The sequence below is a fragment of the Ceratosolen solmsi genome, unplaced genomic scaffold (genome assembly GCF_000503995.2).
Source record: "Ceratosolen solmsi marchali unplaced genomic scaffold, CerSol_1.0 scaffold53, whole genome shotgun sequence".
Classification (NCBI taxonomy): Eukaryota; Metazoa; Arthropoda; class Insecta; order Hymenoptera; family Agaonidae; genus Ceratosolen; species Ceratosolen solmsi.
In genome coordinates, this window is record NW_011948441.1 from 1,620,342 (window position 1) to 1,641,443 (window position 21,102).

A 21,102-nucleotide genomic window follows, 5' to 3' on the forward strand; every position below is an offset into this window, starting at 1 on the left:
TAAGACTTTAAAAATGATACATAAAAATATTTGCTGAATATGACGAAATCGAAAATTAATTATTGACATGAAATAAAAACTTTTGGGAATTAAAAGATTGTACCAAAAGATAAAATAATGAGGTTTCTTGTATATTTAAATGAGATAAGCAAGTTCGATAATATGATACAACATCGGTAATATACAATCATAAGTAATAAAGGATGAGTGCTAATCCATTTGTAAATATAACATACAAAAATAAGTAATAAATGATGAGTGCTAATCCATTTGTAAATATCACTTATAAAAAGGTATTAGTGAAGATATTTGGGATATAATCGACAACATTTACAGGAGATTATAAAATGTAAATATTGGCCATAGAAAATACCAAGAAACATAAAATATGATGCCGAGGAGATGATAAACGAGGAGACAGAATGAAAAATGCAAAATATAGGCAAAGTGCAAAAAAAAATATTATTATGTTTGTTTAAAAGGAAAAAGTAGAGAACGACAATACAGATTAAAGAAAAGGTAATGAGAAGGTAAGTAAGAGGTGAAGCGAAGAAAAGTACCTGAGATGCGACATTTTGAAAACAATGAAGCACGAACGATTTATTTCATAAGAAAATTGTATGCGAAAATACACGGGCATCGCTTATCTTCCAATAATGCCGTTTTATATATATTTAGCTGGCCCTTAAGTGACTATCAGCAAAATAGTAAAAGCTTACAAGCCAAGGCGGAAAGATATTTCCCGTGACATTTCCGAAGGTGAGGTACCAATGTATTTTTGCATCAGTAGAGTTTGCAAAGGTATTACGCTGCCAATTAGACCAGTGCAAACTATTTTCATGCTCTTTCCGACACCTTCCCTCGTAATGCAGTAGCCTACTTTTATTTTTCCGCCTAACTCGAAACTGTGCATTATTGGAATACTCGTTCTTTCTTTGCATCGTAATTGTTTTTTCTTTTTCATTATTCAACAATATTCAAATAGAAATTTTTCACTCGTCGATAAATCTGAGTCGAATAAGAGGATTCCTTTTTCTAACAGCTACAAAAATTAAAGACTTGTCCTAATGATAATTCAGTTTGCCTGTAAATTATAAATAGGCTGTTATTATTTATTATATCGCTAAAATAATAATGTATTCATAAAAAAATTTTGATTTAACTGTCTCGTTCAAGAATCAAAATTAATTATAATATGGAAATTTAATGCATACAACGATGATGATATTTTTCAGAATTGAAAATATAAAATAATAGATCATTATCCAGAATAACAAGCTGCTATTATTTTATTGGTGATACGATTATATTTCAATAATTATAATTAATAAACCAAAACAAACTTTATAAACATTATGATCGAACATTATAATATAAAGAAATAAAAGATTTTAAATTATGTTAATTGCAGTTTAAATAACTTTAAGCAGTGTTAAAAACAATTGTTTAATCGTTGTATTTATCGTTTTAATTAAATATCTTTGAAGTTGGCAAATGTTCGCTAAGTTTTTATTTAATAATTTTCATATTCTCAATAGAATTTCACGAATTTTTCGATTTTAACTTTTGACTCAACTTTACATAATAATATTACAGAGAATTTTACTTATGAAAATAACAAAGAATTTTATCTATTAAATTTACAAAGAATTTGATGTAATAAAATTATAAAGAAAGTTTAATCTATTGTTCAAACAAGTTTTAATTATTGTTGCTTCAACTTGACATTGTTATACTTCTTAAGTAATCGACAACATGAATGAAACGTATTGATATAGTCTATGGCTTACATAATTGGCTTACCTTAAATATGCACGTTAGAGGGCTTTAGTTTATTCTTTTTAATTTATTTGGATTATTTGCAAATTATACAATTTGCATTAGAAAAAAATAAATATTAACGAATGATAAGCGAGTCTCTGTAAATAATCAAACATATCCTACAACAAAAATATCTTCTGAATTTAACAATTGGAAATACAATTCTAAGTAATCAAACAATAAAAAATTTAGAAATATATTTTCCAATTTAATATAACCAATGTTTTTACATTTTTTCTTACACAATTTTTTGACCTTTTGATATTAAATTTCTGATATATTATTAATTAAAGAATAAAATTCTATATCCTCAAACTGCGATAAATTATAATAACTGTAGACTTTTATTTAATTGCTTTTTTTATTTTTACTGTAGTGAATAATCTAATATCATAAAACTTTAATATAAGTATTAAAAATATTATAAATGTATTAATTTTGCATAAATGTATCGGCATTTTTAAGAAGTATTGAATAAAAGTCATATATTTGTATTATAATGAAGAAAATTTAATCTATATATGATTGCGTACTATTCCCAACTATAATAATAGTAAAATGTAATAAACGCAAATTCATTTAAATTAAATAAATAAAAATTAAAGTATTTAACTATAAAGAAGATTTTTAATGACAAAGAAGTGTAAAACTACACGATCATTTTATTAAGTAATAAAAATTATCGTATGTCGATTTATATTTATATTTATATTCGATTATAATTTTTCTCTATTTTTATTCCGTATTTATTAATGATACTTAAGTAAAGACATTTGTTGAATTTCCAAAAATAATACAGTTTATCAATATTTTGTAAAATAACTTTATTATCATCATTCCAATCATCAAATGAATATAACTGAAAATACTATATGTATTTTATTTTATTTTATTTCATTTTATTTTCTTTTATTTTATTTTCTTTTATTATTTATTATTTATTTTATTTTATTGTATTGTAATTATTAAAATTATTAAATTGTAAATTATTTTATTTTATTCCCTTGATATTTTATTCTTGATCAATTCGCCTTTCAAGTTTCAAATTCGAAAGACTTCATATTACATCGAATATGAAACTCGAAATATTACAGCCTTCAGTTAAAAATCTGATCAACCTTCAGTATCACTTTTGTCTCATCTGCATTGATAATCAATCGCGTGCACTTTCTCTTTTTAACTAACTAGTGGAAAGCTGCATAATCAATGTTGTCGTGTCGCGATAACAGCAGCTTAACTTTTAAAAAATTGTCTGCTTTCACCGTGGATTTTCAATTCTATTTTCAATTTTGTTTTAACCGAGTGGAACATAGGATTATTAAAATCGTAGAATTTTCTATCATTTTTATTCCTAAGATGAGACGACCTTCATGTTAAAATGTTAAAATTATAGAAACAGCCATCAAAACTTAACATTTGTATGCTCTCTTCTCTCTCTCTCTCTCTCTCTCTCTCTCTCTCTGTCTCTCACTTTCTCTCTCTTCTACCTTATCTTCTGTATATCTGTAGTAATGCGTAAAAGTAACGTCTTTTGTTGTATTAAAAGTATTGTTAATTAAGTGTTGAGGGCGGAAATATAGAATAGAAAAATAAGTTGCATTATATCCCATTATATCATATTATCCTTATGATTTAACTATAATTAAAAGTGTCTTGATATGATGATCTTATAATTTGAATTTTAATAAATAAGAAAACGTAACATACGCAATATATAATATGTAGCAGATATGGCATTTGTGAGCTGAATAGTATAGTAAAACATTTTAATCTGCGAATGTATTTGCACATCGAGAAAAAATATATCATCGAAAAATGTAGTGAATGATAATATAAGTTCGATCATAAAATCATGTTATCATCTAAGATTCGATACTTTCTATCTCGGTTAGATTAAATGCATGATTAAAAGCCTGATTAAAAATAATGAAAATAATAAAAATTCTGGTTACACTTTATTTCTGTTCAAACCATCTGAAGCAGATATTTGAATTATCTCCTTGTAAAGAATTCATTTAAGAATTTTTTACCAATTTTTTTTTATTTTTGCGTACACGTACATTCTTGTAATACTATATGGATTTTATTAATAATGTAAGGTATATAAGATTTTTCATCCGTTTGATTGATTCTAAAAATATTTAATCGTTCGATCGGTAATACTTCAATGATTTTTATGAACAGTGCTTCTGTAATATTATTATTGTAGTCTTAAAAATAATAATTAATCATTATTATGCGCGATTATTATGCAAAATAATTGTTTCAATTGACTTAGAATATTGTATCATTTAATATCAGATAACATATGCTTACTTAAGATTCATAAAAAATATTTTCGATTGAAAATATTTTGTTTATTATATTTAATATCACTTCCTACAGATTATGTTTTATATTTTTTTATTGTGAATAGTTCGTGTAAGCATGGTACATCTTGGTACAAAAAATATTAAACAATAAATTGTGTTGAAAGATTTAAAACTATATTAATAATTATAATTAATTCGGATTATCTATTTCTACATGCAAGTCAGCCTTGTAAGCCGAACTATAATTAACCCATTTACTTATTTATAGCTTGAGTATTTTTAAATTATGTAAGAAATAACAAATGATTTAATTTTTTTTTATCATTGTGAGAATCGTTTATTGTTTATGAGCACGGCATTTTAATCGATGACAAAAAGTGTATTCATTAATCAATATAAGCAGAGATTTATGAAACTCAAATAATTGATATCCGAATGTACTTTACTATAACTGTTTTTTTCATTATTATCTTGTTATAGTTTTTTTTTTTTTTTTTTTTACGAAACTTCCTCTTAACTTATATAATGATTTTCATAGTATCAATTTATAAATTAATTACATAATTCTTTAGAAATTACATTATCAAATAAACAAAAAATCATTCGATATAATAACAAAAAAATGTATAGCCACATTTTTTTTCAACTATTATTGAATAACATTCCAATATACGTTCATATTCAATGTAATTATATACTTAAAGCTGGTATTAATTAGCTAATGTGAATCGTATCCCAGCATGTTATACTTCTAACGATTCTGAAGATTTTCTAAACAATAGCGGGGCGATAAATAATTTAAAAATCCTCACGTTAAAATGAAATTATAATGACATTGCTTTAAACGAATTAAAATCATATAAATAATAGAAATTTAATATCTTTAAATAAAAGTTGAGAAAAAAAATTTTGTACATTTATAGGTATTTCGAAAATTCCAAAGTAAAATTATTTATGCGTGAAATCATCAGTTATGTAATGTTATACAAGTCAAAAATGTCTTTAGCAAAAATTTTGTTTCACCCAATGTAAAAAGGAAAGTATTCTCTTCATAAAAAATAATCGATTTTTTTATTTGAAATAGTTTTCTAAATTCAATCAAATTAACATGCGCCAAAAGAGGAACTTAAATGGTACAACGAAGGTTATACGCTCATTAAAAAAAAAAAAAAAAAAAATAAATAAAATGCATACCCTAATAAAAGAAAAGAAAACGACTGGTATTGTAAAATTCATAAAAGTATCTTCGAGGCGTGAAATAGTTATGAGAGATCAGTGTAAACAAATTGACAATCTTTACCGATAATCCATTATCGATAAAATAAAAATGGTTACGAATTATTTTTTCCAGTTTTCTAATAGACGATCGTTGAATAATGTCGCGAACAATTCGAAACGGTCGCACTCCCCGCGATACATGAACACGCGCAGTTATTTCATGACCCGCTGCGCTGACATCACGTGTAGTTATTTGCCATCATTATTGAACGATTTCTCGTATTTACATACAGCGACTCGAATTTATTTCGAATAACTTCATGGTTATTCTTGGCGCGTGAACGGGACCTCCTTTCGATTCCATTCTAATTCAATAACTCGTTTCGATGATTTGGAAAAGGTTTCTTTTGTAGCCTTGATGGTCAATCGGGCAGATGATTGTCGGGGGACTTGATACATTAACTTTATTGAACAAACTACATCGATAAATGGGAGCGTCTCTTGTGTATAGTTGTGTATAGTTGTGTTATACGTTTTCTTTATTCGCTGTAGCAACATACGACTAATTATATATGCCAAGTGGAAATTTATTTAAAAATAACAGTATAAGCGAGCTTTCAGCGTTCAAACCATTTTTTTAATCATATCAAATAAAATGTAGTTATTTTCCCTTTAGAAGAATTTTAAACTATATAGTACGCATGTGCTTAAGTAGTTTGCTAGATGATAACGTAAAAAAATGTATATACTTTTCGAATAATAATTTTATAATGCTTTTTTACAATTATGTTATCGTGGAAACTAGAATTTCAAACATTATATATCATGAATTAGAATGTAAATATTTGGAAAAACTTTTTATTCTAATTAATCATGAGCACGCCACAGAAATAAAGTTCTTTAGTATGAAATCTTGAATTTATAAATTGCATATATAGTAGTACGAGTATATATATATACTAGGTAGGATATTTGTTTTGTTTCAATGTCAAAATATATTTTGAATTTGTAAAGGATGCTATTTAGTATAAAATTTGTTATTTGCAACTAATCTGTTTTGATTGATACAATATACTTTATTATTTTTATTTATTCGACATAAATTTTATTAACACGAAGGTAAAATAATCTGAAAACTAACGAAAGCACTTCGAAGAAACGATTTGCCTTTCTTTGACGCAGTAGTAAATCTGTTTACATATCTAAATTGTCGTCAAAGTATATTTATCATAGATTAGTGCGAAATAATAAAAAAGTATTTCGAGAATAAAAATTTAAGTTCTAAAAATATATTTAAAAATTGATTTTTTTTTCATTACTATTAATTTTTTTTTATCTAAAAATATAAACAAAATATTATCTATATCTACAAAAAAAAAAAAATTAATATTATTAAATTATTAAATATTATTAATAAAATTAATAGCAATCCAATTTTTAAAACCTTTATTTTTAATTTTTATTCCTGATACCTAAAACTTTATACAAATCATTTGTTTCAAAAGTCACATATCAAATTAATTATACCATATTATAATTATAAAAAAATCTAAATTATAGAAAATTCAGTATTTTAAGTTTCTATATATATATATATATATATATATATATATATATATAATAAAAATAATAATAAAATACTATCTTCCGTTGATGATTTTTTCTATGAAAATATTTCGTTGAATTTCAAGTTCACGTTAAACATCAAGAATAGACTATTTCATGAAATAGTTTACAAAAATATATTCTTTTTATAAATTTTTTTTTAACATGTAAATTGATGGTATTCAATTTTAATTGCAATTTTATGTGAATATCTAAATATGAAATATAAGATTTCAAAAACATTTTTTTTTTTATTAAATTTTAATTATCAACATGTGCTTGAGACTTTACAGAATAAAGTTTATAAAAAAGAAGTATTTTGTCATACACTAATCGAAGCATATATTAAGAATATCTAATATGAAAAATTTATAAAGTTTTACAACCTTAGTTTGTTTAATCAGTAGTGCAAGTCTTTTTTCGACCACTGAAACGTCGACAAAAATTGTATCAATAACTTTTATCATTTATAAATAAGCAATTTACCAGATATTATTATTTTTCTTCATTCTAATATAAATTTTATAATAGTAAAATGTTGCATATGTAGATTTTGATAATATGTAGAATCTTAGAATAAAAATATTTGCGCACATTAAAACGAGTTTTTGAATAATATATAAGTAAGGAACTCGCATAATTATCAATTGCAACATGCTTATTTTTTAATTTTTAATTTGACCATGTTTACACATTGTAAAGTATGGTCGAGTTAAGAATTTTAATAAATGGCATAGCAATATTGAAATTATATCATTTACCGATCAATAGACACAAGTCTGCAAATACTCGAGCACAATTTCGAAAAATTATGTATATTCGTCAACAGTATGTCAGTGCATTTAAGAAGGGAAATATGTCAGAAAATTTATGACAATAAAAGATATTTTTTTTGCAATATAGTTAACATTGATACAATAAGCTGGATGTACAGAGACGGCTTTTGATGCATATATGATGAAGTAAATATATGTAATTGCCGTTTCGGCTCAATATATGTAATTTAGCAACGAATTTATGAATGAAAGATTTAACAGATAATTTTTTCTTTTTTATTTTACTTTTAAAGTCTCGTTAATGTGAAAGAAAAATATCACGATTCAACCACACGAGCAACAAAAAATAACCAACCAATTTTTATATTTGATATGTTATTTTATTCTTCCTTTTTTCCTTCTCTCTCAATCTCTCTCTCTCTCTCTCTCAGTTAATTTTACTCTATCAGTTATATTCATATGATAAGGGATTTAAAGTATATAAATATCTTTCAATCATCATCCAATTACACAAGTAATATTATGAATAAGCACGTTTAGTCATTACACTAAGATCTAATTAATTAAATATCATATAACTATGATATTTAAGAAAATGAAACCGTGAAGTTTTTTTTTTTTTTTTTTTTTTTTTACAAAAATTTGATACATAGCCCAGAAGCTATTGTACTTATACAATACATTACTTTTCAATTACATAGCCATTTTGTAAAATATACAAAATCGAATCTTGGCGTGAACGAAAATACTCTGCACTTAGGGCAAATTTTTTCTTAAAACAAATATCCTTTATAAATTTTCTTTATAAAGAAATAATAAAACATCGATTCTTTATCGAAAACATAAAGTGCCGATTTTATGAAACGATCAAGATAGTTAGTTTAAAAGCTACTTAGTAAAGATTCATTAACTGGAGTAAGCAGACGTACGCAAGCGTCAATATAGCGAGAAGTTGGACAAAAATTATTGAAAAAGGAATCGTATATCGACCGCAGTTCGAGGACCTCACGTAATATCAAGATCCCTATATCAAGTATCCATTTAACCTACGAAACTGATCCGCGGTCCGTTTTTTGTATCCGTATGGCAAACAAAGAAAGTTACTACACGTATCCATTATTTATGACCTTGATCAAGACGAAGGCTAAACTGACATATTAAATCAGACATTAGATATAAAATTATATATAAATTTGAAATGCATATAAAATTGACATGTAGATCTAAGAGATTATGCTTGATATTATTTGTTTCCAAAGTTTCCAGAATATTTGTTTATTATTATTTGATTCGATATACGCCTTTATAATATTCAACGGTCGAGTCAGAATTCGTAATTGTATATAACGTTATGCTCGCAAAAGGATAATGCCCAAGAAATAATGGGAGACAGTAATTGAGTCGAGAGCTCGGCGACATCAGAGGGTCTATATTTCATCGCTAATATAATAATACAAGGTTATTGAATACGGAAGTAGAGGATCCAGGTAATCCTATCAACTCCAATTTATTAGTTAGCTTAAATAATCGAGATGCATATATACTATATAAAAACTCGTAAGAAACGGATGAATTTTGTACTATTCGCTCTGGATAAGTATTTATTTTGAATTAAAATCAGGGAGAGTCAGAGGCAGAGAGAGAGAGAGAGAGAGAGAGAGAGAGGAAGCGATAGGGAAGGTGAGGTATTTTAATAGAAATACGACAATGACATTTTTCAACAATGAAAAAAAAAACAAAAAACAAAATAAGAAGACAAAACAAAAATAAAAGTTCTAACACACATAAGCATCTGAATGCTAAATTATCATTTTGCCCCATATACACATTGACAATTATTCATGTGGCTATAATAACGTCGACGCCAGAGAACAAGAGGCTTCGCATTTCGGAGATTAAGCATGAAACTCGACCTCTACCTTGCCGTCTTTATTATCGAATCCAAAATAATAGAAAAATTAATCACAAAGGAAGCATTAAAGCCTATACGATTCACTCTCATGGGTGACAGCGTACGTGTCCGTCACGCAGCCGTTACTCGTGAAGATGCTCTCAGATGTCTGCGTATTATCCGCTTCCAACGGCATAAACTTCACACGTGGCCACGGTCAGATTACCGAGAGTCGTGCACTTGCACCCGCTGACCCAAAGCTTCTAGCCATTAGTGCGATTTTCCCTAGGCGTCCGTTCAACTTTTCAAACTTTGTGAAACACGGCGTTTCTCTGCCAATTGTTCATACGTCCGCTTGTTATCCTTGCCACACTTTCTGAAACGTAATGTCTTTTACCGCGTCACATTAACAATCAGCTGTGCTTTTATTTCGCGCTTAGAGAAGGAAAGACTGAGTGAGAGGGGGTAGGGGGGGGGGAAGACATACAGAGTGAGAGTGAGAGTGAGATACGGATGCGGTATTAGACGCACGTCACCCTGGCAATTTGAAATTATATCAAGCAGTCATTATCGGTGACTGTCTATATCGCTCTTACTTATCTCAAACTTTTGATTTGTCTACTTAACCAATTTAACAATTCGAAAAATTGTTTGATGCGTTAAAAGCGTGCTTGTAATTGACAACGTGTCATAACTTGTTTGATAAATTCAATTGCAAAATTAACAAAACCACTGGTTACTCTTACGAAATATACTTCTCATTGGAGATTAAACAAATGTATACTGTTACAGAGCCTATAAAAAAAGCATTCAAAAATGAAAAAAAAAAAAAAAATAAATAAATGAATACATTTTTTAGGGCGACAGTCGAGCAGGACAGAGTACTATTCGTATACGAAGAATTGTAAATGATGTGATGCGCCAATTATATCATTACCGCTTGTTAAAAATACTTAAAAATTTTTTGTAAAGTTGCATAAATTAAATAAACTGAAATTTTGTGGAGAGTTTAGCTCTCGAATATAAAATCATTTCCATATACTAAGCCTATGCGTATCCAATATTCATGTTACATAGTCGAAAGAATGACATATTATCAGTTGCGATTAAGCATTTCATGACAACTGTATACAAATATAGAATAATTCACGTCGTCAGATTCTTGCTAATGGTTATACAAGACATCAAGTCAATTTTATTTTTAATTCTAATAAAGATTTGTTATTCATTTATTATCAATACATTATGGAGCTTAAACATTTGACCTATTGGCTTCTAAGCGATATTTCTTAATTTAATGAGTTATGGAATATGCAATCAAAAAGTAATTACTTCATAAATAATTAATTAGTGCGATTAAAGTCAAATATCGTAAGAAAACACGAATTTACAAAATGTAGATCAATCGTTTTAAATTTGAATAAAGGATAGTTGACAAATATTAGTCGTAATTATTTTTTAACTTCTAACGTATTCTAACCTTCATTAGAAGGTGATTACACTACGCAAAATAAAAACAAGAAAACAGATCATAGAAATACAATTTTTTCTTAGTGTTGGTATAGCAATATAATAAAATAGTTTAATAATAAATATTTCATTATGTGAGTCATTCTATTATAAAGTAAATGGGATGCCAACAGTTTCATTAACATTTTGTTTCTTTGTAATAATCTACTTCATTTGTTAATCCTAAATAAACTAAATGAAATATACTTAAATTTAAATACGTAAGTTTTGTATTTCGTATTAACTACATTTTGAATTTTTAGTGTAAATTCCTTGTTTAAATACTGAAAATTATTTTGACGTTTTTGCCGTCATCATATGGTATATTTACATTAAATTTTTTTGTTGTAATTTTCATAATTTTAAAGATACATTAAATGAAATGAATGTAACTAAAAATAATGCCATATAAGTATTTATTATAACAAATATTGTATAAAATTTAACGATCAATATTTAAAATACATACGTTTGCGGTTATATTAATTTCACACTCATTTAAATACATTATTTTTTTACAAAATATATAAGATCAAGAATAAATGATCGTAAATATTATAAACGGATAATACTTGTGTCTATATATTTTTATTACTTTATGACTATAAAAGAATTTTAATTCTTCTGCTTTTAAATCTACTAATGATAATAAAAAAATATGATAATAAAAGGAGAAAAACGAAAAAATTAAATGTAAATATAGTCAAATTATAATGGTACAAGAACTTATAATAGGAAAACTTTAACACAATTGTCAAAATTAAGTTTATAAATTCAATATGTATTATATAAACGATATATTATCTTGTTTATTTTTTATTCAATAACTTTTACAATATTTTTTTAAATACATATATTATAATGGAGAAAAAATTGAGGTCACATAAGCTATCTATCACTTAAGTTTTTATAATCACGATTTCATAAATTTAAAAATTTTCTTGTTACTGACTGTGAAGATAAATTAATAGATAATGTGAAGAAATTTTTTTTTTTTTTGTAACCACAGAGAATATTCAAAACAAAAAAATCTTCTTTTTTGATTATGCCGTCATTACTTTTTTTTTTCTTTCTCTTTTATCTTTTTGGTGAAATTCCTTCTACGTACATACATTTTTCAATTTATATTTCTCTTGCGCTTACAAACAATTATTGTTATCATATTAATTTTCAAATTGTAAATAAATGAAAATGATAATTTTTAACTTCAATGTTTAATATTGTTAAAAAAAAGTTACAATGTTTTCTCATCGGTTCCCGATAAACTATTAACAATGAGACAACATGCATTTATATGTTTCAATTTCAAAACGACTTATTACTTTGCCGTATGTATATAAACAAGTCATTTAAATTGATTAGACGATTGATTATATCCATTTTACTTTTCAATAATGAGCATCTTTTTTTGTGGTAAATGCTGTTTTCAAGATTTTTTAATAAACAAGGAATTTGTTAGGAATTTATTTGCTTAAATTGTGCCATATCAAAATATTTCGTTAGTCCGTCATTAAGGAAGTGTTCATAATGATGAATGTCCCTTGGAGTAATTTAAAAATAATAGTTTCCCAGTATATACGATAAATACATATTAAAAAACTATATTTATTAATAATAATAATTTGTAATAATTTAACAAAAACTAAAAAAGTAGAAATATTTTGTATTTAATCTAAATGGTATTCTATCTGAGTACTACATCATTTATCTATTTTTTGTAATTGCAGTTTGTATGATAATAAATCGCGTGATTTGAGAAGTTGATTTTTTTTTATTACTTTATGCATAATATGCTTTTTTTTTATGATGATGAAATACAATAAATAAGAATTAACAAGTCCTTATTAAAATGAATTAATGATGCAAAATGAGGCTGCGGATGTTATTTATCGATCGTTTAGTTAATTTATTATTTATCATCGATAATTAGCTTTCACCGAAGCGTGAGAAATACTCTTATATTTTGAATTCGTGCCCTAATAAGAATGCGAATAAGACTCTAAATTGTCAAGATAGTTTTAGTGAAAGATTTATTTTCATTTTTATACTAGAAAACAATTCATTACAGTTATTATTGAAATTTAATACTATTATTATAAATAATGTTAAATAAGTGTCCTTATAATATTGTATTGTGCCATAAAATTATATTTGTGCAATATATATGTTAATGTATTCATGTCTATCGAATGCTTATTATTTATTTAACTTCGTATTATTTTCAAAATATTAATCCAACAATATTTTTATATTATTTTCTTCTGAACCAAAAAATATTTGCTTTATTAATGATATTTAATAAGCATCTACATCCTATCTCGTTCTTATAACTATCAATTGCATGGAAAAAATACAAGATACTTATTAAATAATAAGTAATATTTGTTAATCTGATGGCTCTATGTCTTTAATGCAGATGAAAAATTTTATTCAAACAATGTGGTAAAATATCTGTTTCGATCTGCAGATTTTTCCACTGACATTTTATTTATTTAAAGATCTGATCTAAATAGTCCAATACCAAAATATAGCGAAGTATTTTTGCCTTTCTCTCTTATTTGCTTATTGCATTTTATAATATTAATATTTTACGAGTTTTTATTCTGCTAAGTACGCTTGAAACGCACCCTATGCCAATGATTACAACAATGAGATTAAATAATAAACGTACAAAAATTTTGATTTTGTAAATGCCAATTTGAATGTAATTTTGTAGGATAATTGTGATGTACTTTCATTTGCTTGAATCTCCAGTAATTGTATTAATGAGCTATTTTGAGAATAAGGCAAACTTTTTGAACAGGGACAAGAAATCAAAAGTAATGATAATCTTATAAATAGTTATTAAATACAATCGCTTATGCAATAAAATTTCTTATACATTTGTATTCCTCTGCACGACAGTAACATCTTACGGTCGTTTCTTAAGCTGCACAACAAGTGTTGTTGCGTAGTATCGATATTGCAGAAACTTATTTTATCCAAACGTTAATTAAAATTTCTACCTTGATAATTTTTCAGTTAATAAGTACAATTCCTACAACTATTCATTTGATCAATTTGCCGAGAGTGTTAAGGTCATTTAATATGAATTAGCTGAGATATTATAATGGATACGAGCGTTGTGACATTTTAATAATATACGTATTTTTAGCGAGGGATTTATGTATTGGCATTAAGTTTTATTGTTTTTATTTATTAGAATAATAATTAGGAATAGATTGAAATCTTATTTCGAACAAAATTTTAATATTCCCATTGAATTAATTTTATCGACTAATAAATTATCAATAATAATTATCTCGGTATACGTATTTTTATAAAAATTATGAATTTTTCATTCGAATCAAATCGAAGTATGTTTATGTCGTTGATACGAAAGTAAATCACGAAAGAGATTTTCTATTAAAATAATATAATAAGCACAGCTTTGCTCGAGGAGCCATGTTTCTTACTATATATTCGTAACTTGATACTTATTTGCACATTGTCGCTTCAATAAAAAATCAATATCTTACCAAAAATAAAATTAAAATTAACTGCAAGGCAACAGTATGAAAAAATTAAATTATAAAGTAAACAAGTAGTGTAAAGTAAAACAGGTCATTTATTTGTTTGGAAAGTAAATTTTCTGTTATCTTACATGAAAGATATATCTTGAATAATTGCTTTATTAGATATACTTATAAAGTTTAATTGCGCTTAGTATTGTTAAGCGTTTTGTAAATAACATTAAATGAAAATGAAAATCCAGAGCCAAACATAGCTTTATACCTTTGATTAACTTTAGTCATATTGACATCTGCATATGTTTTTTTTTTCTCAATTCAGCCCCCATTTCGTAAGAGTGCGACATGGCAATTACTCTAAAAGAACAAAGGTATCTTATTATACATATTTGTCATTACACTAAATTACGCTAAATTGGGTCAAATCCGCGTTCTATAGTCTAAATTATTATTAACTACCGAATATTCAAAATCAACATAAAAATATACAATAGTATCATAAAACCGAGTGATTCTAGGTATGCTAAATGTTTGTGTGAGGGGGATAAATACGTGGTTAGACAAACAATATGAGAATAAAGTGCGGCTTTCAATAAAAATATATATATTTTTGTTCTTCATACAAATGAGCTTACACACTAGGAATCTGAATTTGTGCTTTAGGATTAGAGAAAATGGAGAAAAGAACGAATTGATAAGAGATGGTAATAAACTAGATACGTTATTCGTAAAAGAAAGAGTGGAGAGTGATGTTCTTGGTGGCCTGTTCAGCTCGAGGTCCCTAAATGGATGTAAGAGGCTGGTCTGGAGCGTCATGTGAGCAATAGGAAGCTTCTTTCATTAAGTCTTCCTTACATTAAGGCCGGACGGTTCAGTACGCCAGGGCTAGCAGTAGAGTCCATTGCCATGTCTTTCGATCACGTACTTTCTCACGTACTGTAGGACTTTGTCGCTGAGACCGAGGCTTGGCACCTGCCTCTCGAACTCGTCAAGGGTCGCGACGCCGACGAGGTAGCCATTGAGTTTCGCCGCCAGTGGACAGTTGCGCAGATCCTCGCTACCGCCCTTGAGGCCGATGTTCTCCAGGAGCCAGGGATGTTGCTGCAGCCGGTACTTCTGGTGGTAGCTGCTCAACCAATTTTGCCGAATGAGAACTCGCGGATGGTGCACATTCGAGGCCCTACTATTGTTTGTTGCAATGAAAGCTCATGCTCGTTTTTTGGTTTTTATATTTGTTTTATTTATTTATTTTTTTACTTGCTTGCTTGCTTTCTCGATATTCCCATCCCATTGTAAAGCGTATTATTATTTCTTCGTCTATCCGTTACGTCCCTATATTCACGCTAATTGTGCTAATATAAAAATATAAAGAATAATATAACAATTGGCAAGACTCGTGGAATTATTATTCATGTAGAGTACGCATGTAGAGTGTAATAGTAATGGAATTTACAAAGGATTATTAAAGGTTCTGCAATGAGTGGATTTAAAATGAATTTAGTTTCAGAGAACCTTGGATTAAAAATTAATAAGCAGAAAAAAAGAAGAAAAAAAGAATAAACATTATCTTAATTGGAACGAGCTGCGATGTTGAATTTTTTGCATGTTTTTTTGCATATTTCTTACCGCCTTCCACCAAATATTTTAAATATTTCGTGAAATTGGGTTTAAGTTTGTTAGTTAACCATTTATTGATATATTATCCAAATTGTCCGAAAATTTTCCAATTGTATTTCACGACTTGTATTTTACAAGATATATTTATAATATACGACTATATTATTTAATACATTTGATTAAACTAAAGAGTTTCATTCTTAATGCATGAAAATAATAGTTTATTGGTCAGATAGTCATCGTAATTACGTAATCGGCCGATGATTTATCGCTACGATTATTGCAATATCATCGTGAGACTAAGTTTTTATCCTTATTTGTAAACTCTGTAAGAACATAGTTAATCTTTGCCTTTGAAAGTAGTAATTTTTCCACTCAATATTCAATTATCATTCGTGTATATATGCTTTGTAAAGAACTTATCGCAAAATAATCAGAAATAGTTTCAACTAAAAAGTATGTCTCATGCGTTATTTTATTTTTCTGTCTTTCACTTTATTATAAGGCACATCAACAAAAGTCGTTAAGTGTACGATTACAGCTCGATTTTACTCTTTGTATTTTATTCGCTTTAAATGAATTAACTCCGGCCATTCTTCGATGCATTCTTAATATAAACTTTTTAGAATTTTAATGTAATTAATTAGAAAATTAGCGAACGATTAACGAATTCGAGTGCGTTATATACCACACAATTATTATTACTCATTAAGCGAAAAATATACGGAAAAAATACTTAATTGAATATCGATCAATTTTATTAAAAAGAAACTTCCTCGAAGTTATTTTAAACAAAGAATTTCCGCCGGCAATACAAAAGTAATTATTACAGCTTATGTGTGTCGTGTAGAACGCGAGAGAAAGCACAACAGCATATATTTTATAAAGAAAATCCAATCAGCCTTCCGTATGTTGAGACTGGCATTTAAATGACACCATCTGTTTAAATAATGAAAGCCAATCTTCAATTCGAGAACGAAAAGTATGAAAATACAGATTTTCAATCCGGAAATGGGTAATACGGTGTTTGCAATGCTTCGTCAATGATTGCAATAACAACAAGCAGCTCGGAAAATTGCGTTGACGATATAACTGTCGTGCAAAAATAGAAATAAGCGAGAAAAAGAAATAAGCGAAAAAAACCGAGAAACGATCGAGAAATAGTTTCGCATATAATCTGCGATTACCAAGAGTCGGCAGTGCGCATATTAATGAATACCTGAGCATAAATTATGATATATTATGATACGTGTAAAGCTCATTAACGGTATACGTACTCGTCTTGTGCGCATGTTCGTAATTTGTATTATTGTGCAGATAGTGCGACGTTTGCTGGTAGTGACTTGAATTTGAATTGCCATCTTTTGGCGATTAATTTATTATGTTTGTTTTAATTTGCGCACGGATTTGCACGTATGAAGTTTTGTAGCGACGATGAGAGGCCTAATGAAACCGCGTAATTTGTACTTCGGCGTATGACCTTGATTATTCTCTAACATGATATGCGTGCAATTGAATAGAATCGCGCTTCTTTTTATTGCTAATGAAAGGAGGCCGTTGATTCCTTAAAATTGAACAATAAGATTAATATTCCGTACAGGTTATGTCGAACGAGAGAAACAGAAATGCCGACAAATCCGTATTACGTGTCCATGTATTCGATCATTTAAATTCTCGATACAAGTGTTTAGCGATTGTCAATGCATTTAAATGCCTGCAGGAATAGGAAATACAAGCTGAGAAGGGAATATTTGTACTTGAGTTTTTGTACGTATGTACACGCCCAACATGTAGATTTTTTTATTTTGGCAGTTCAGTTTTTTATACGATAAATGATCTCATTCATGTCTTTAATAAGCACTTATTTGTATTCGAGGCTATTAACACTGTCGATAAATTTCATTTTAATGATAATCGAGGTATATCTGTATTAATTGAACATGCGTCGCCTTTGATCTAATAACACGAACAATAATAATTTAACTTTAAATGTTTGTACAATGAATGGCTATATTGAAGAAACCCATAATCGTATATTTTTATAATGTCGATTTATTCTTGTAATTTTCAATTGTTACAATTTTCAGGCAGCGCACTTGTTAATATTCTAAAGTAGATAAATAATAAGTTATAATAAATTATACTTACTCCTCGGCGGGATAAAACTTTCTGAATGGACTGATTTCCGTTATGAATTTTTCGTTCTTCTCGCGTTGCAAATAATCACGTGACTTTTCCGCCAATATCCTCTGCTCATCATTATGATACAAAATCAGCGATATGTACTGGATAATAAACAATAACAAAAATATTAATTTTCATTCTCCTTGCGTGTATATTGCGTTACTCACTATACCGTGTACAATGTTAAATATTCTCTTACGTCGGTGATAAAATAATAAATCATAGAATAATAATAATAATAATAACTATAATGACAATAACAACAACAACAACAACAACAACAACAACAACAACAACAACAACAACAACAACAACAACAACAACAACAACAACAACAACAACAACAACAACAACAACAACAACAACAACAACAACAACAACAACAACAACAACAACAACAACAACAACAACAACAATAATAATAATAATAATAATAATAATAATAATAATAATAATAATAATAATAATAATAATAGTAATAATAATAATGATTATACAGATATTAAAAATAATACTAATTACTCTGTTGATAAATTGCAATGTAATTGAGTAATTTCCGATATGCAGCAAAGAATATTGTTTTAAATGAATGATAATTTATATGGAGAGTATTGTAAGAGTGAAATAAAATTATTTATTGATATTTAATATCAACCTTTATATCTAATTTATTCATTTATTTTATGGTTTCTTAATTGCAATATGAAATTCAAAGACAAGTAAATTAGATCGTATGAAAGATTTCTCGATCGATCATTTCTACAAGAATTTTCTCCATGTTTTTTTTTATTTTCGGTCATTTGCCGCTCTACTTGTTTTTATTTATTTTGAATGTAACGAATACTTTATAAGATTTTTTAGTATATATTCATTGTATTGCATTCATTGATCGATGAAGCTAGCTCATACGAAGAATACTGAAAACTTTACGAAAACTCATTAACCGAATTAAAAAACATTTATAAATTTATTATTGCTAATTAGACATTAATATATCGTACTCGTGTATTGCAATGTACTTGGTACTCGGATAGTAATCGGTATTTATGGATAGAACACTGTTTTTAGACAAAGATTTATAGAATAAATGTTTTTTCTTCTTAAATAATTATTATCATAATTGCCTTCGTGAAAAGAAGTATTAATTATGTACTTGGTAACGATAACAAAAGGCATTGTCTATTACGTAACATAATTTTAAAGTTGTACTTTTTTATTCGCATTTATAAGGATTAATAAAGTATTTTATGTGATTATTAATTTGTTAGAATACTATTATAAAATAACACTATACAAATCCTACAAAATCGAATGAATGCGAGATGATTATATAAATTTTTTAAAAATTACCTACTCTTATTAATCACAATATAAGATTAAACATAAAAAAAATAAATAAATAAACAAACAAACAATAAAAAGAATGAAAGGTAGTAATTTGCGCAATGGTGCACTTGGCGAAACCTTGAAGCGTAAAGTTTGTAAAGTAACATGAGTACAATCTCAAACTGATTTAAGTAAATATCCTCACATAACTTTTTTTCCAGTCTTTTATTTGACATTTATATTGAACATTGAGTTTAGTACGCAGATGAGCAAAGAATTCTGTAAACAAAGATACGCGCACAGATGTAAATCTAGCTTGGAAGAAATTTATTAGAAAAATTATACCTCACTTTTCCTAAAATATTTGCTATATTATTCGCTGCACTCGAAAGTTTACTCGGGTTTTTTTCGTTGGTGGTTTTCTCCAACTCTCTCCGGCATACTCGACTCACCTGTCTTTTAACGAATTTCGTCAGACCGTACTCGTGATTGTTCCAGAACAAATTTAATAGTTGCTTATAGGTGATCACCTCAGGGTCGTATTCTATGTCGATGACCTCGGTGTGGTCGCCTCTGAGAAACAAAAATTATGTTAGTTCGTTTATTCAGAATCAGCGCTCATCGGGAATTGTGTTGCATTTAGCTTAATTCAAGGGTTACGTGAAAGTCATGAAGTAGCTACGAGTTTTACCCATGACAAAATGTATTAAAGCTTCATTTAACAACAGTTTTCATTACACGTCAATGCTAATACATAAAAAATATAGTCGAGGAACCGGAGAGAGCCATTAATTTATCGATCGCCTTTCAATACAGTAGCTCGTGTATGTAAACAAAGGCGTCAGTACAATAGGAACTTAGCTACTTTGGCAATTTTATAATGGTCCGAGGTCCACGAATTACTTATTGCACGATAATATGCAAAAAGACTAGCAAAAAGAACACCTAAAAAGAAGGTCAAAAAATACTCTGGGAAATCGCGTTATTTGTAATGTAGAGTAACCGCGAGACGGTAACTCCCAACAGTACGTAACCAAAGACGAAAACAATCGGACTTGGCTGTGTGGAGTGACGCTCGGACAAAGGCAGAAATTATCCGAAACGGAGATGAGAGGCGCATCACGTGCACCACAGAAATCACGGAAATTTTCATAATCTGTACGCATAGCACAAAACGTAGATTAAAATTACGAGCTCACAGATTGCTGTAGGCTGGATTGTCCTTGAGTCCGCCGGCGTAGCCGACGCAGGTGCGTATGACCCCGGGTGTCGCCCCGAAGAGTGAGTCACCGGCCCAGAAACAGCCCATACCAAATGTCGCCCTCCTCGCAGTC

General features: G+C 27.9%; 1 protein-coding gene across 1 annotated transcript; it reads right to left on the bottom strand.

The window, feature by feature from the left end:
• Window positions 1–15,483: 15,483 nt before the first annotated feature.
• Window positions 15,484–21,096, bottom strand: MsrA (methionine sulfoxide reductase A). The gene is made up of 4 exons (XM_011503926.1): window positions 20,968–21,096; window positions 20,221–20,341; window positions 18,407–18,543; window positions 15,484–15,767 (listed from the first exon to the last, which is right to left on the bottom strand). Exons 1-4 carry the CDS (start codon window positions 21,075–21,077, stop codon window positions 15,527–15,529), a joined length of 609 nt encoding a protein of 202 aa, XP_011502228.1. The 5' UTR covers window positions 21,078–21,096; the 3' UTR covers window positions 15,484–15,526.
• Between the last annotated feature and the right edge of the window lie 6 nt (window positions 21,097–21,102).

Excerpts from the sequence above, each read along its gene's own strand:
- MsrA (XM_011503926.1), bottom strand. The coding sequence starts at position 21,077 with ATGGGCTGTTTCTGGGCCGGTGACTCACTCTTCGGGGCGACACCCGGG. Across the intron at positions 20,342-20,967 it reads AATCCAGCCTACAGCAATCT|AGGCGACCACACCGAGGTCA; the intron begins GTGAGCTCGTAA and ends TTTGTTTCTCAG. Across the intron at positions 18,544-20,220 it reads CGAAATTCGTTAAAAGACAG|TACATATCGCTGATTTTGTA; the intron begins GTGAGTCGAGTA and ends TTTATTATCCAG.